This window comes from Pan paniscus, chromosome 13, assembly GCF_029289425.2.
Source record: "Pan paniscus chromosome 13, NHGRI_mPanPan1-v2.0_pri, whole genome shotgun sequence".
Classification (NCBI taxonomy): Eukaryota; Metazoa; Chordata; class Mammalia; order Primates; family Hominidae; genus Pan; species Pan paniscus.
Window position 1 is genome coordinate 15,452,469 of NC_073262.2, and position 13,684 is coordinate 15,466,152.

Below are 13,684 nucleotides of genomic sequence, written 5' to 3' on the forward strand. Positions count from 1 at the left end.
CTCAGCCTTTGAGTCGAGCAACGTGGAGGCCTGGAGACTCCAAGGGCAGCTCTGGTGAAGCTGGGAAGAGCCCCCAGCATGTGGGAAAGGGAAATCAGAGACAACCTCTCAAGAGCAGGGCATTAGAAAGGAGAAAATAGGGAAGTCGACAGAGGGGAAGATAACTTTTTTGGTTGTTTTCGAGACGGAGTCTTGCTCTGTCACCAGGCTGGAGTGCCGTGGTACAATCTCAGCTCACTGCAACCTCCGCCTCCCAGGTTCAAGCCTGCCTCAGCCTCCTGAATAGCTAGGAATACAGGCATGTGCCACCACCATGCCCACCTAATTTTTGTATTTTTAGTAGAGACGGGGTTTCACCATGTTGGCCAGGATGGTGTCCATCTCCTGACCTCGTGATCTGCCCACCTTGGCCTCCCAAAGTGCTGGGATTACAGGCATGAGCCACCGCGTCCAGCGGAGAACTTTTTAAAGATGGAGGAAATAATCGGGTGTTTATATGCTGACACAAATAATCCAGTAGACAGAAAAACTGGCAGGGCAAGAAACAGTATGGCATTGCCACTATGGCATCCTTGAGGAGACGTAAGTGGGGCTTGGTGCACAAAGCAGGAGATGGGGCAGACGCAGGGGGGTGGGGGTGGGGCAGGGCCCTCTGGGGCTGTAATCTCCTCTGTGGTGGGGAAGGTGGACGTGGGGAAGAACACACTACAGGCTCCTTCTCTCCTTGCTTTGGCATCGCTCTGTGGTTCTGTCCATCAGATCAGGGAAAGACCGGATGGGCTCACTATGGGAGGGGGCCAAGGGCATGCAGGCTCGTCCCCAGGGAGGGCGCTGGCTGTGGTGAGGCTTGACCAGGCTGTGTCCTGGTTCCACCACCAGCTGGCTCTGAATTACCTGGGCAATTTATGAAATCTCACCATGCCTCAGTTTCCTTACCTGAAAATGGGATCATTGCAGTGCTAACGTGCAGACGGTTACCAGGCGAAAAAGCCAGTGCCCCAGGGTGGGCATCCTGTGCAGCTGTCCTCAGACCCCTCCAGACACAGCTGGCCCCTCACCCTCCTCCCTGCGTGTCCTCCTGGGACTGACACTGAGGGCGGAGGTGCACATCCCTGGGTCCAGGGCCCTCCTTCCGAGGCTGCCTTGCTCACCTGGGGCCAGCTTGATCTCCAGTGCCGTCCGGATGAGGGCCATCAGCGTGGACGTGAAGTGAACAGTCATGTCCTCGTTGGAGATGGGCATGTTCATGCGAACCAGGCGCTAGGGACAAACAGGGCCGGTCAGGGCCAGGCCTGCTGGGGTCACCCCCCACCCCAAGACTATGCAATGATGGGGTCCCTGGAGGCTGGGCTGGGCATCCCAGTGGTGGTGCCTGCAGGTGCCTAGGCCTGAGTGAGGTGGGGCGGGTGGGAGTTTTGCCAGCATTCACACTCTCCCCTGGACTCCCCGCCCCACAAATCTAGCTGAGGACCCTCCTGGCTGCAGAAAAGTAGAACTCCAGGTAAAGACTGGAGCCTTGATCCCTCTGAAAGCACAGCCACCTCCTCACCCTGAGGGACCCCTGCCTGTGGCTGAATGTAGGAGTGTAGCCTTGGCTGGGGAGGAGGAGCAGCAGCCACAGACAGAAGAGGTCCCTGTGCTCATTGCTCTGCCTACCCCCATCTTCTCCTCCCACCACTTCGATCATCTGGACAAGGAGTAGGTGGTCCAGGGTGCCTCTCTGGGGCCCAGCTCCCAGTGAGGGCCCCTACAGGTGACATCCTGGTTTTAGCTCAGGTCCAGTGAGGCTTCTGCCTCTCACCACCCAGCATGAGGCCTGGGAGAGATGCTCAATGTCACTAAAAGGCAGAGCCCATCTCTGCGCAAGGCAGCTCCTGCTGCTGGAAGGACAGGAACAGATGGGACTGCCCAGGGCTGCAGGCTGAGGCTGCTACACTTCAGAGTGGGCTGGGGCAGTGTCCTGCAGCTCTGCTCCGTCTCCCTCTCAGGTGGACAGCCTGTTGCCAGTTTTCAGGGACAGAACAGCTGGAGACAAGCTCGTGTCTGCACCACAGTCCTCTGGCCCCAGCCAGTGCTGCCCAGAGACCCAGGCTCTAAGAACTGAAGAGGCCTCAAGGAGGAAATGCATCTCAAGTGTGCCTGGAATATTTTGAGCGTGGGGAGCAAGGAGCTGGCCAAGTGGAGCCCCAGGAGCACTGTCCAGCTAGAGACAGGAGCTCCTCCCCAGGGTCTGCCTGTCCTTGCCCAAGCCTGCAACCTGTGGCAGAGCAGCCCCTTCTCTAGGGAGGGCCATACAGCCCTGCCCCTAGCATCATGGCCCCAAATCCAGAGTCCTCAGCCTAACAGCTAGTGGGGTGTGGATGCAAGCCGGGCTGGAGACATGAGCCTGACTCTGGCCCCGAATGCTGGCAAAGCCCCACTTGCCACGTCCAGTCCTAGTCCCAGGGCTTTGCACAGCATGTGTGTGCAGCACAACAGGAGTAAACGGCTTCCCGGAGAATGGCATCCCTGCAGACCAGCATGAATGGCGGTGTGAGAGGCCAAGGAATTCCTCTCCCAGAGGGCAGGCGTTGGGGGGGCGTTGGGGATAGCAGTGAGGGCAGAGCAGGCAGGTGATTTCCAAGAAGGAAGAGCTCCGCCCAGGGCACTGGAGGGCTGCCCTCCCCAGGGGTGCCATCAGCCCACTCCAGGCCCCAAAGGGCCAAGAATCTCAGGAAGAAGCCAAGAGGCAAGGCCAGGGCAAACAAACAGGTGTCTCTGCCCTGGGCCCTCCAAGGTGCAGTGCTCTGGGCATCTCCTGAGCCCTCCTCAGCTCATCTGGCCCTTCTGCCCCCACCCTGAGGCCTCCCTTGGTCTCTCCATGCCCAGAACCTTGGAGTCAGCCAGCACAGCTGGGTGGGGCTCCAAAGGCTGCTCCGTCACGGCCCTGCCTGCTCGCCCCGGCGCCAAGTGTGGACAGAGCTCTCCTTCTTGGGGACAAAGCTACAGCCTTGCATGCAGAACCCCCAGGCAGGCACAATGCAGGGGCAGGGCAGGGGCTGAGGATGGCTTGGAGGAGCCACTTGGCTCCCACAGGCTGCACTGAGTCGGGTGACAAAGACCTAGAGTCAGGGCACAGAGACAGTGTGGACAACAGCTGTCCACAGCACCAGAGATGAAAGCTCTGGCAGGAAGCTTCCTCAGACAGACTCAGGAAAGTCTTCCTCAGGGAGGATCAGGAAAGCTCTAGGCACGTGCTGGCTGAACCACAGGCCATTTGCCGGAGAGCAGTGGGGGCCTCAGGAGGGCTCTTGAGTAGGTGGGTGGGGGCTGGGGGAACGAAGGTGCTTACACATGGAGGGTATGAGGTGGGACTGGGGACAGCTGGGCAGATGGAACAGTTTTAGGGCTGGGCCATGTGACCTGCTTGCCCACCCAGGAGGGAGGCCTGGAGGCATCCCTCGATTTACCCCCTTCTTGGCAACTCAGCATCCCATGACTCCTGGGCCCCGAGGCCATCCCCATCCTCCAGCAGCCCTCTGAGGCCCCAGGAATAATAGCAAGATGCCTCTCCCCAGCACCCCTTTCCTTCTCAATGCCACAGTGCCTCTTCCCCACCATGGAGCCTAGAAAGTCCCTGGAGACTGCAGCCTGGGCCCAGGGAGCCTCTGCACTTGCTGAGCTGGGGAGGGGGTTGTACAGAAGCACCAGAGGCCCTGCAGGCCCCACCTGCCCCCAGGGCCAGACCCAGAGGGCTGGACAGCTCCATCCATACCAGGGGCTTAGGGCTTTGTTCTGAGCCCAGAACAACAACAATCTCTGTCAAACAAGTGGTCTGTCCCCTCATTCCTAGGAAAGGAAGGGAGGGAGAAAAGGCAGGGAGGAGGGTCTAGTTCTGTCTTCCTGAGCCTCCAGGGGGCTCTCAAAGGGGGCAGCTCAGGTTGTGGGGACAAGAGGCCAGTGAGACATCATGGTGGCCACATCCCTCTGTCTGGGAAGGAAGCTGGGATGGGGCTGAAGAGAAAGACACAGTGAGGCGGCCGGGGGCGCACAGCAGAGCGGCAGACAGACAGCCGGGCACCCTGAAAGGGAGAGGAGCTGGGAGAGCCAGCAAGCACCCCTCAGCAAGCACACACAGCCTCCTGGGGGGCAGGTTGCAGGGTCAGGGTCTACCTTGTAAGCAACTCGAGCAGGGCATTTCTTCCCCAGCCCCAGAGGCGGGGACATGTGTTTCAGCATCTCAAACATGTCATTGTAACTGATGCGCCCACTGGAAACCCGTCCCAGCGAGGCCAGGGCACAGTGGGGTGGTCCACAGGAGGAGCGGCAGCAGGAGGGGAGTGGGGAGGGGAGCGGGGTGGGGGGCAGGGAGGAAGCAGACAAGAAAACAGAGCCAGTTAATCAAAGTGTCGGATTCAAAGCCCAAAATCAAGATAAGTAAAATGAGGGATTTCTCTGCTTGGCTTGACCCCCTCCTGGCCCCCCACCCCCGAGCCTCACCTCCTCACTCCAGCCCCATGCGGGGCAGTGGGCGGGGGTGGCATCTGAGCTAATGAACATGGAGGGGTGAGGAAGGGCTGCATCGGGGCGGCTTTGGGTTGATAATTTCTGATTTTACTCTTTTAAAAATCACAGTGAATGCCAATCAGAAAAGAGCTGGTCCACCCTGCCAGAAGAGCTGGCAGGCAGGGTCAGGTGGCAGATGAGGCAGTGGCTGAGAACCACGGCAGAGACATCAGCTTTCCTCACGGTCAGATTTGCTTCCAAGTGAGGCTAGAGGCTAAAAAGGTGGAGAAGATCTGAAACAAACCAGAAAACTAAAGTGGGAGCCCTGAAGCTGTACAGCCAAAACCTACCCTTGGGGCAAGTCCTGCTTCAAGCCCAGAGACGCCCGAGGCCAGCCCAGGGCAAGGCTGCTGCTGGGGCTCAGGGCTGGGTGGGAAATGGGAGACTGCGGGAGGGGGGAGGAGCTGGCAGGACATGGCCTGGGGCCACCTTGCACCAGCTCTGACAGCAAAGGGGCAGGTTGCAGGATCTAGGAACCTAAAGGCTCCGATGACAGAGTCTTCCCAAGTAGAGAGGCCACGAGGCCTGGGGCCTACCTCCAACCCTGGGACACCTGCCTGTGGGCTTGGGGTCCTAGAGACACAGCCAGATTCAGGTGGCCCAGGAGAGAAAGGGGACAGCCTCTTCCTGGCAGATGGATCTGCCCTGGGGCCTTGCCCTCCTCCCACGGTTCCAGACCAGGGGCTCCTTGGCTGAGCTGAGCGCATCACTCCAGAGGCAAAGCAGGACGGCTTGTCTTTGGCCCCCACTCTGCCTCTGCCCTTTCCTCCCCCAGGGACTGGAGAGCCACTGGGTTACTGGGCTCTTCCGACCCAGAGGACAGCTGCTCCTGGGAGGCCTGTGCCCGTGCTCCCTTCCTCTGGGGCCCTCGGCCTTTGGCCTGACCATCAGCTCACTCTCGAGAGCTCGGAGGAAAAACCGGGCAAGTCGGCTGCTTCCTTGATGCAGGAGGGACCTAGCCCCCATCTCCCACCCAGCTAGCTGATCCCAGCCAGAAAGCTTTCTGTGCACTCTCAAAAGGCTGCCTGTCCCCAGCCAGCTAGAAGGGTCAGGGGAGATTAGACAGGGAACCAAAGCGTCCAGGAGGCTGGAGTGCGGGGCAGGACAGGAGGAAAGAAAGGTGAGGCGTCGTCATTCCCAAACCAGGCAGGGAGTGTGTGCTGTGTGCGTTTCGGCCAGGGAAGTATGTTGGATGGAGGCTCTGAAGTTGCAAACCTTGTAGGCCAACCTACGAGGGCAGTTCTTCCCTAAGCCAATGGGTGGCGCAATACAACGCAACAAACTGTACATATCCTTATAATGAATCCGGCAACTGGAAAGGAAATGTCACAGGTTATGGCAACAAAGGCAGGATGGAGCCCGACCCTCCCGCCCGCCCAGCCTGTGATGGGAAGACCGACCTCGCGCAGGCGTGGCAGCAGAGGTGAGGGGTGCACTGGACAGGTGGCACCTCGCTGGGGTACTGGGGCTTGGAGCTCCCCGGGAGGTGTGGCAACCGCAGCGAAATTTCCAGAGCCCGATGTGTGCAGGAGCCGCTCCACACAGAACACTGCCCTGCCCCTCCCTCTCGGTCAGCTCTTCCTCTCACTCCCTGAGTGACGATGCTCCCTGGGCCTCCCAGGTCAGCCAAACCCTCTGACGCCTGGCTTTCTCATCACCACAGCAAGGCACTTCTGCTTCTCTATCACAGCAACCTCAGAGGCCCATACCCATTTGCCTCCTGACTGACCCTGTCTCCCTGAACACTCTGTGTCCTCCCCTGGAAGCCCTAGTCCAGCTAAGGACCTCCTCTCATCGTAGGCTGGCATCCTTGGATCACCACCAATGCTCCTCTCTCCTACAGTGTAGCCCCCTCGGTCCAATCAGCTCCAAATCATGTTGAATTTCCTTCTGTAAAAGGGAAGAAACAGGAAGCCCCACCTCGGCCTCACCAAAGATGTTTGCTAAGGTTGTTGCAGCCAAGGGACCACCACGGGGGGCTGGACACACGTGAGACCTCCCACCCTCCCCAACTGTCCCTGCCCATCAAGCCCAGGTGAAAAGTGTGGGCCTGACACCATCACTCCTCGATTCAAGGACTGTACCCACTGTCTATGAAGCAAAATCAAAGCGACTTGTTTAACCAGTTTCAATGCCTTTCTCAAACGGTCTCAGCCTTCCTTGCAGCCCCTCTGCAAAGCACTCTCCTCTCCAGCCTGACAGAAGCCACCTGGCCTCCCTCTTCCCTCTGCCCCACCTCCCATCCCCAGTTCAATCCATCCTATTTCTCTAGTGCTCAATCATTCCTATTCCTTTAAGTTCAGCTCAAATGGCACCTCCTCTCATTCTTCAGGCCGGACATGGCCTCTCCTTCCTCAGAAATGCCCTGGCCTTGAGCTACAGTCACCACGTGGTCTCACTGCCAAGCCTGGCTGAGTGTTCTGACAGCATGTGCCTGTTTCACCTTTAGGCCCCTGCCCCAGCACATGGCAGATGCCCAGGAGATGTTATTAGACAGATGGGTGGACACAGAAATGAGCAGCCAGATTGCTGCAAGAAGTGTGACTGCAATTCTCCTCTCAAGTCGCCAGGCTTCACACCACAGGGTTGAAGCAACAACAATAGGAAGGTTGGGAAAAGCAGCACCAGGGTGAACAGTTTCGTGCCTTCAGAATCCACCCACACAGGCACATGCGCACCACAGGCACGTGTACACCACAGACATGTGCACACCACAGGCACACACAGGCACGTGCACACCCACAGGCACACACATGCACACCCACACAGCACATGTGCACCACAGGCACACACACAAAGGCACATGCACACACAGGCACGTGCACACCACACACACAGGCACGTGCACACCACACACACACACAGGCATGTGCACATCCACAGGCACACACGCACACAAAGACATGTGCACACCACAGACACACACGCACACACAGGCACATGCGCACCACAGGCACGTGCACACCCACAGGCACACACAGGCACATGCGCACCACGGTGGCACACACACAAAGGCACATGCACACACAGGCACGTGCACACCACAGACATGTGCACATCACAGGCACACACGGGCATGTGCACATCCACAGGCACACACACACACACGGGCATATGCACACACACAGGTGCACATGCCATTCATACACACATCCACATACAACCACACAGGCATGCACGCACATTCAGTTCACTTGCACACATATACACACAGGCACACATATATACAATCATATGTGCACACACAAACGTCAACATGCACACATGTGTGTGCCTTGTGCATGCACATGTGCACAAAACACATGTAGACATCTGTGTGCATGCATGCACAACACACATGTACACATGCACAGAGTGCGCATGTGGTCACACTGTGCAAACACGCATACAACACAGCCATGTACATGCACACATGTCCTGTTTGTGCACACATGCACAGTCACACATGTGCACACACAACTCAGGAAATCTCATAAAATTTTGTTGTTTCAAAGTTTCTCCCAAAGAATGAGGAGCCATGGAGTGGTCCCCTGGGAAATGACTACATCACTGCGTTTGTCACAGAGGCTACCAAAAAGGCTCAAGGTGCCCTGTGCTCTGCTCAGGATGCAGGATCCAGGCCCAATCTGCTCAGCTGCCTCTGCTGGGCCCCTCGGCCTGTCCTGGCCATCTTGGGCTACATAGGGTGAGCCCAGGCTGCTCATGGGGGCAGAATCATGTGTTGCTCACAGGTCACGTCTGTGCTATCTCAAGGCCCGCAGGTTTTGTGTGTTATTTTGTGCGTGCTATCTCTGGGGTGAGGCCTGTATTCTGTTGTTTACTCTTCAGTAAGCACTTCTCACATCCCCAACTGCCTATGTCTTCTAAGGACCCCTGCTCTGAGACTCTGGCTTTGGTATGGTACCACTGTGCATGGTAACCAAGCTGCCATCTGGCCCAAGTCCACTTCTCGTTCTTCCTGCCTCTGCTCTTGCCAGCGGCTGACTGTGGAAGGCCCGGGCATAGCTCATAAAGATTGGGGAATGTTGTCATCCTCTCACAGGCCTTTGTTGATCTGCCTTTGCCCTTTAGTACTAACTACATGCTATAAAGTATCTCTGTTTTCTGCAACACAGTCTCCTCTAGAAAAAATACACCCAGAAAAAGCAGCGACTCTCTAAACCACACAGTCAGGGTGACCTGCCTAGAATTCACCTAAATCCTGCCTGGGCTGGAGTCTCTCCTGCCCTTTGCCTCACAAGGTCTAGGTCTTCAATGTGGTCAGTCTCCCCCAAGTCAACTGGGCTTACTTGACCACAGGTCCTGTGTGAATGTGCCTGAGCCTGTCCCTCCCAGCATGAAGTAAGTATCACAGGGCAAACATATTGCTGCATCGGACATGACAGGGTTCTCGCAAGCCAGGGAAATTGTCATATACACTGTGAAACACAGACAATCTCTACGTCTGTTTTGCACTGCGTAAAAACTGTATATTTCCGACTCAAATGAAAAACACCCACAGAGATGCTGTGTGCCTGGAAGAGCCTGGACAGGAGAGGCCCCATCCCAGGGCCCCCGATGCTGCCAGTGGCTCTGGACCTTGTCCAGACTGGGAAGGGCCCATGCAGCACCTTCTGGATCCTCACTAGGAAGGTGGGGGTGCTCCGGGGAGGCTGAGTGGAAAGGAGGGTGGGGAAGTCTAGTCGGGCTCCCAGGCCTTTTGTGTCTGTGGAGGGCTCCCTCTGCTGAGCTGCAGTTTAAGCAAAACCAGGCAGAACCCAGGAGCTCTGTGGGCAGTAGGACCTCACCATGAGGGGTCTGACCACGTCCTGCCGGCCCTCCCCCAGCAAGGGCACTGGGGGCAGAGGAGTGCGAGGGGGCCTGGGCAGGCTTAGGAGCTCAGAGAGAGAAGGCAGGCCTCGGTGGCACCCACGGTTCCCTCATCCCCCTAGGGCACGGGGAGTGGTGGATGTCTACACACTCACTGAGAGCTGCTCATCCACGATCATTTCCTGGGCACACGCTGTGAGTGAGGTGCTAGCAGGCCTAGTGGCCTTGCAGGGAGCAGCCCACAGTAGACACTGCTTGAGTGAGTGAGCGAGCAAGTAAATGAGGAACGAGTGATGGAAGGAATGGACAAACAGAAAGATGGAGAAGCCATGCTGCCTGACCTGTCTTCCTTCCCGAATGAGCTCTCAGCCCTGCTGAGATGCCATGCTGTACGGGACCCCCATGGATCCTGATCTCAAACAGCTTCACCTTCTGACCCAAACCATGCCCTTCATGAGACTCCTCTTCTGTATGGAAAGGCACCACCCCTCGCCTTTGAAACAAGTAAACCTTTCCCACCATGACAGATGATAGATAAGGGTCTTAAACACACTACAGCCTTCCTGGTAGCTCATCTGTCAAAAAAGTTCACCAAGCACCCACACTATATGCAGCCTGGGCTGGGGATACAGAGGTGCATGTTGGCCCCTGTCCCCAAAAGAAAGAGCAGAGGGAGACTCCTGAGCCCCTTAGGGAGAGTGTCCTAAAACCCTACATCAAGTCTCACAAGGACGCTATGGCTGTGCTGTCTCCACACACCCTCCCACAAGCCCTCCATGCGCCCTCACATGACAGGCCTTGAAAGAAGACAGTAAATTTCAGCAGAAGACCTGAGTCTCACAAGCCCCTTGAAAACCTTCCATGACTCCTGGTGCCTCCCAAGGAACTGAACTCAAGGTCTCAAAAGACCCTTATCACTTTATGCAGTCCGGGCCACTGCGCAAAGGCACACGAGATGGAAAAGGGAGGTGCTGCTCAGAGGGGACATCACTGCTGCTCTACAAGAAACAGGACAGATCCCTAGGCCCCAAACCAAAACCTGAGGGGGTGCTCACTTGAAACATGTCTGAAGCCACCAGGCCCATCCCAAGATCTATGGGTATGGACCACCCCCAAGGACCACAGAGCACCAGGGCTCACTTACCACGCAGCTGGGTCGTATTCAGCCCAGACCCGGATGAACTCATCCAAGTGGTGAGGACCTAGGATGGAAGAGTCCCGCGTAAGGTACTCAAAATTGTCCATGATCACAGCCACAAAGAGGTTCAACATCTGCAGGACAGGAAGGAGAACAGGTAACGTAGAGAGACCTCAGCCTGCCCTCCCCGCCGCCCCCCACCCCTCTCCAGTGTGTGTGAAGCTCTCAGGATAGCAGGGGTCACTCTGATTTGACCAGCACATGCCCGATCTGCTCTCCCCATGGGACTTCCAAGACTTCCTGCCTTCACGGGGTTCTGGAATCCACATGCTAGTGTCCTGCCCTATTTCAGGCCCCGGAGTTTCCTGTCCATGACCCTCCCTTCCTCTCTGTGATCACATTGTCTTTCCCTCTCAGACTGGCCTTCCATGAAATCCGTGACTTGCAGTTAACAGTTTGGACTCTACGGGCCAACAGTTTGGGTTCTTATTTTAAAATTAAGTTTAAAGTCCCACAACATACAATTACCCATTTTAAAATGTACAGTTCAGGGGCATTTAGTGTATTCACAATATTGTGCAACCATCTCTCTCGTTTCAAAACTTTTTTCGTCGTTCGCGAAGAATACCTCATACACATTGGGTAATCACCACCCCAATCCCCGCCCCCCCAACCCCCTGGCAACCACCAATCTCCTTTCTGTTTCTATGGCTTTGTCTATTCTGGAATTTCACATAAAGGAATCACACAATATGATTTGATGTCTGGCTTCTTTCACTGAGCTTAATGTTTTCAAGGTTCATCCATATTGTAGTATATATTAGTACTTCACTTCTTTTTATGGCTGAATAACATTCCAGTGGTAATACACCACATTCATTCACTGATAGGCATTTGGGTTGTTTCTGCCTTTTGACTATTATGATTCATGTTGCCATAAACATTCATGTACAAGTTTCTATGCAGATATATCTTTTCATTTCTCTTGGGTATATACCTAGGAGTGAAATTACTGGGTCATATGGTAATTCTATGCTTCATTTTTTTTTAGGAACTGCCAAACTTCTTCCACAGCAGCTGGTGCGTTTTACATTCCTACTGGCAATGTACAACAGTTCCTCCTTCTCCACATCCTTGTCGACACTTGTTATTTTCAATTTTTAGAAAAATTATTGTTATAGCTGTCATGGTGGATGTAAAGAGGTATCTCATTGTAGTTTTGATTTGCATTTCCTTGATGACCAAAGATGTTGAATATCTTTTCATGTGATTGTTTGCCATTTGTATATCTTTTTTAGAGAAATGCCTACTCTTATCCCCTGCCATTTAAAAAATTGAGCTGTTTGGTTTTTTGTTGTTGAGGTGTAGGAGTTCTTTATATATGCTGAATATTAACCCCTTATTAAATATGTGATTTGCAAGTATTTTGTTCTGTACATTGTATTTCCACATATTTGATAATGTCCTTTGACGTACAAAAGTTTTAAATTTTGATGTAGTCTAATTTATCTATTTTTTCTTTGGTTGCTTATGATTTTGGTGTCAAATCTAAGAATCCGTCACCAATTCTGAGGTCCTGAAGATTTATCCTTTATGTATTCTTCTAATAGTTTCATAATTTTTGCTATTCTATTAGGTTTTTGATTGACTGAGATAATTTTGTATATTGAGTGAGGTAGAGGTCCAACCTCATTCTTTTGCATGTGGATATCCAGTTTTCTCCATATTATTTGTTGAAAAGATTATTCTCTCCCTCACTGAATTATCATGGAAAGAAAGACAATTCTTTCCCCCATTAGCACAACTGTCAAAAGTCAATTGAACACAGATATTTGAGTTTATTGCTGGACTTTCAATTCTACTTAATTGGCCTATGTATCTATCTTTATGCCAGTACCACATTGTTTTGATTACTGTAGCTTTCTAGTACATTTTGAAATTGGGAAATGTGTTGTTGGAATTAGTTTGCTAGTATTTTTGTTGATGATCTTTGGATCAATATTCATAAGGGATATAAGGCTGCAGTTTTCTTTTCTTGTGGCATATTTGACCATGATATAAGGGTAATGCTGGCCTCACAGAATGTGTTAGGAAGTGTTTCCTCCTCTTGTATATTTGGGAGAAGTTTGAGTGTTCACTTTCTTCTTCTTTTTTTTTTTTTTTTTTTTTTTTTTTTACTGTAGTAAAGATACATAACAAAAAAATTTCCATTTTAACAATTTTTAAGTGTAGAGGTCAGTGGCATTAAGTATATTCACACTGTTGTGCAACCATGAATACCATCCATCTCCAAAACTTTCTTTGTATTCCCAAACTGAAACTCTGTATCCATGAAACAATAATTCCTCATCCATCCTCCCCTGGAAACCACCATTCTACTTACTGTCTCGATGAATTTGACTACTATAGGTAACTTATATAAGTGGAATCATACAGTGTCTGTCCTTTTGTGACTAGCTTATTTCACCTAACATAACGTCTTCAAGGTTTATTCACATTGTAGAATGTGTCAGAACTCTCTTCCTTTTTAAGGCTGAATAATTATAGTCCATTGAATGTTCATACATTGTTTACCCATTCATCTGTTGATGGAAACTGGGGTTCCTTTCTCCTTTTGGCTATTGTGAATAACACTGCTATGAGCATGTGTGGACATATATCTGTTGAAGTCCCTGATTTGATTTCTTTTGGGTCTATACCAAGAGTAGAATTACTGGATCATTCTGTAATTCACTTTTACTGATATTTTGAGGAACTATCATACTATTTTCCACACCACCATTTTACAGTCATACCCACCAGTGCACAAGGGTTGAAATTTCTCCACATTTTTGCCAATATTTATTAATTAATTTAATTAATTTATTCATTTTTTTTTGAGATGGAGTCTTGCTCTGTCTCCCAGGCTGGAGTGCAGTGGCGTGATCTCAGGTCACTGCAGCCTCCACCTCCCAGGTTCAAGCGATTCTCTGCCTTAGCCTCCTGAGTACCTGGGATTACAAGTGTATGAGACCACACCCGGCTAATTTTTGTATTTTTAGTAGAGCCAGAATTTCACCATGTTGGCCAGGCTAGTCTCAAACTCCTGGCCTCAACTGATCTGCCTGCCTTGGACTCCCAAAGTGCTGGGATTACAGGCCTGAGCTACTGCACCTGGCCTATTTTCTTTTCTTTTCTGTCTTCTTCTTCTTC

At 52.8% G+C, this 13,684-nt stretch overlaps 1 protein-coding gene across 1 annotated transcript in view; it reads right to left on the reverse strand.

Moving 5' to 3' along the window:
- The window catches only part of LOC117979278 (voltage-dependent N-type calcium channel subunit alpha-1B-like), a 28,424-nt gene extending 17,765 nt beyond the window's left edge, over positions 1 to 10,659 (reverse strand). Inside the window, 3 exon segments of the mRNA XM_055108418.2 lie at positions 1,152 to 1,260; positions 4,153 to 4,249; positions 10,499 to 10,659. Coding sequence (XP_054964393.1) covers positions 1,152 to 1,260; positions 4,153 to 4,249; positions 10,499 to 10,626 — 334 coding nt within the window. The 5' untranslated portion in view covers positions 10,627 to 10,659.
- Between the last annotated feature and the right edge of the window lie 3,025 nt (positions 10,660 to 13,684).